This window comes from Vombatus ursinus, unplaced genomic scaffold (genome assembly GCF_900497805.2).
Source record: "Vombatus ursinus unplaced genomic scaffold, bare-nosed wombat genome assembly UNPS02000582.1, whole genome shotgun sequence".
NCBI lineage: Eukaryota > Metazoa > Chordata > Mammalia > Diprotodontia > Vombatidae > Vombatus > Vombatus ursinus.
Window position 1 is genome coordinate 8,438,046 of NW_020940360.1, and position 3,362 is coordinate 8,441,407.

The 3,362-nt window shown below is 47.5% G+C and overlaps 1 protein-coding gene across 2 annotated transcripts in view; it reads left to right on the forward strand.

Moving 5' to 3' along the window:
• The first annotated feature begins 639 nt into the window (after positions 1 to 639).
• The window catches only part of NT5E (5'-nucleotidase ecto), an 89,504-nt gene continuing 86,781 nt past the window's right edge, over positions 640 to 3,362 (forward strand). For both annotated transcript variants that reach the window (XR_003568519.1, XM_027854828.1), the window contains exon 1: positions 640 to 1,200. Coding sequence is in view for 1 of the 2 variants with exons in the window: in XM_027854828.1 (XP_027710629.1) it covers positions 799 to 1,200 (402 nt within the window). In the remaining variant the exon portion in view is untranslated. The remainder of the gene's footprint in view (positions 1,201 to 3,362) is intronic.

The window sequence follows — 3,362 nt, forward strand, 5'->3', positions numbered from 1 at the left end:
AAGGGCGGCAGATGTGGGGTTTTGGCTTGGCCTGAACCGGGTTCCCATTGCTCTCTCTGTTCATTTTGCCAGCTGGGAGATACACATCGTGACCAAAAAATATATAAATACCATTCGACCCCTCGGTGCTTAGCGAAAGCACAGATGGCAGTAACAGATCTGTCTCCTCTCTGCCAACGACACGCTAGCGCGGCTTTTCGCGAGTATTGCATCTACACAAACTTAACCCCAGCTGTCAAGGAGGAAACAAGCGAACTGTCAGGCGGAAAGAAATGCCGCCAGGAATGGGATGCGCTTGTAAAGAGGCTCCCCTCCATTCCCTTCTCTCCAACGCCCACACCCATGTGCACACCCACACACGGAATCATTCAAAGAAAGTAGAGGAGAGTGTACCAGTTTTAAGTTTGAGCCCGGGGGCTCTCCTGCTTCCTTCTCTCCACCTTCTTTCCGCCCGCAGAGGCTCTGGGCAGGGAGCAAACTTTCCCCAGTTGGAACCTGCCCAGGGTACAGGACAACCCCGCGCCGGGCGTACGGCCCAGCTTCGGGCTCTGCTTAGCTCCAGTGGGCGGGCGGAGCCAGGTGGAGAAAGGGAGTGTGTGCGTTTTGTCCCGGGCCAGGCCGGGGATTGGGGGCGGTGCTCCTCCCTCTCCCCGGGTCCCTAGTGGGAGAAGAGGAGGAGGAGAAGGAGAGCTTGTAGCTTCTTCTCCAACACCCCTGAAGTCTTAGGGCTGCCCTGGATTCCTCCCGGGGCGGCAGAGGACAGCGCGCAGAAGTGAGCACCTCCAGAGCCTGGCCGGGATGTGCAGAGTCCCGGGATTCCCGAGAGCGAGAGCCAAAGCCGTGAGCCCCACTTGGCTTGCGCGACGCTCGTGGTCCGCGCTGCCCGGGCTGCTGCCGCTGCTGTTTCTGCACGCACTCCCGTGGACCGGAGTGAGCTCCTGGAAGCTCACCATCCTGCACACCAATGACCTGCACAGCCGGCTGGAGCAGACCAGCGATGACTCTGGCAAATGCTTGGTCGTTCCGAAGTGCGTGGGCGGCGTGGCGCGCTTGTACACCAAGGTCCAGGAGATCCGCCGAGCCGAGCCCAACGTGCTGCTACTGGATGCCGGGGACCAGTACCAGGGAACTGTGTGGTTCACCGTCTACAAGGGCGCCGAGGTGGCTCATTTCATGAATGCCTTGGGTTACAATGCTATGGTAAGAGGAATGATGCTTGTCTGCAGGGGGAATAAACCCCCCACTGGGGGGGGGGGGGGGGGGGGGGGGGATTTCGGGCCAGCAAAATTGTAGGTGCCTTGCAACTAGTGAGAGGCCGCAAGGGAGTCTGAGAGGTGTCAGGGTAGAGCCAGGTAAGCTTCTGTCAAAGTTTTGGGTGAGACCGAGGTTAAGCTGCTCGGAACTGGGAGTCTTTGAAAGGTGGTCAAAGCTTTACTTCCCCCGGCGAATGTATTTTTTAATACAGCTTAACCCGTGGATGAGGATTAAATTAAAGGGATGGGAAGGTTAGAAGCAATAGGGATTTCACGAGTGACTCAGAATATTTGGTTTGGCTCATTTTCAGTTAAATTTAAGCAGCCATTCATTTGTCAAGGAGCATTTATTAGTGCCTCCTGTGTGCCAGGCACTGTATTATTTACTGGGGATACAAAGAAAGGCAAAAGACAGCCCCTACCCTCAAGGATCTCACAGTCTGACGTAACTAAGCATAGTTAAGTAATTTTCTTAAATCCTGAGGTAATATATCAAACCTTAAAGCCACTCTATAAATTTTAGCTATTACCTGTGCAGGCAGTATCTCCACCCACTCAAATCGTTTTCTTCTTTGTACTATTTAGGTAGTCAATCTTCCTGAGTTGCTTAATGAGAGACAAAAAGTTGACACCTGGTGGCCAACCTTCCGGTGGTAATTCTTCTGTAATTTAGCTAAATTCACCCTCTGATGACAGATGTAATCCCTTGCTCAAAGCCTTTCTGACTTAGCGAAACCTGCCACCCCTGCCCTTCTGCTGGCATAGTCTTCTGTGAACCTGGGGTCACCTACTTACTATGATAGGAGTTGCCAAATAGGGCTTTAGAGAAGGAATTTAAACATAATAATTAGTATCATTTATATAGCACTTTAATATTTGCAAATCATTTTACAAATATTATCTCCTTTGATCCTCCCAACCTTGTAAGGTAGGTGTTCTTATTACCCCCCCATTTTACCTATGAGGAAACTGAGGCAAACAATAATGTTAAGTGATTTGCCCAGGGTCATACAGCTAGTAAGAAGTGTCTGAGGCCCAATTTGAACTGGAGTCTTACTGACTCTTGGGCCAGTGCTCTATCCGTTATGCCGCCTAGCATTTATATATTTGTGGACACATACACATATAAATGCATATCTATAATGTATTTACACAAAACAGGAGAGGCAGAGTAATGTAGCTAGCCTGGGAGTCAAGGAGTAAGCCTCACATCTGACACCTTCATGCTTTGTGACCCTTGGGAAGTCACTTAACTTTTCAGGGCTCTCAGACAGCTCTGTAAGATAGTATATTGCAGACCAGTCGTTGATTTGTAAAGATCTGCTTTGGTCCTGCCAACAATCCTTGGAAGTAGGTGCTATTATTATCCCCATTTTACAGATGGAAACTGAGGCAAACTGAAATTAAGTGACTTTCCCACTTTGCTTATGATCACAGTGCTAGGAAGTGCCTGAGGCTGTATTTGAACTCAGGTTTTCACAGTGGCTAGTGTAGAACTAACTCGAGATAAGTACTTTGAGAACCATAAAGCATTATTGAAACGTGAATAGTATCTTGGCCTTGCTACTAAACCTTTGCCATCATTTTTTTTTTTGAAAAGAGTAGAACAAACTTTAGCTTCTTTGTATTTCGTACATAAAGCAATACAGTTATTTCCTTTATTGTGGAACAATTAGCTATAGACTTGTAGAAATAGAATACTCTGATCGGCTTCCTTTTAGTCCCTCTATTTAAATCAAATTAGGGGACACTGTAGAATGGTGCTGATAAGCCAGATTTGTTTCTGGAAAGGCTTCTGGGTGACTATGATAAGATCCATGCCAGAAGGTCACTATATCAAGGGAATGTCCAAATCCTCTTTTTGTTATCCTGGAATTTCCTTGTTTCACATAGTGCTCAAAATAATTGGGCTGACATTTGGAAATATACTGGAACTGTTTTTGCTAGGAAATGTTGCTGCTAGGAAATACAATTAACCTTAGATATCGGGCTTTTACCAAAAGGTGTTGGTGCTCCAGTGTAGCGTGTTACACAACTTTTCCTGTAATATAATTCAATATGTTCAATTTGTAAGTAAGCCATGTTATAAAATGGGGCTTTAGACACACA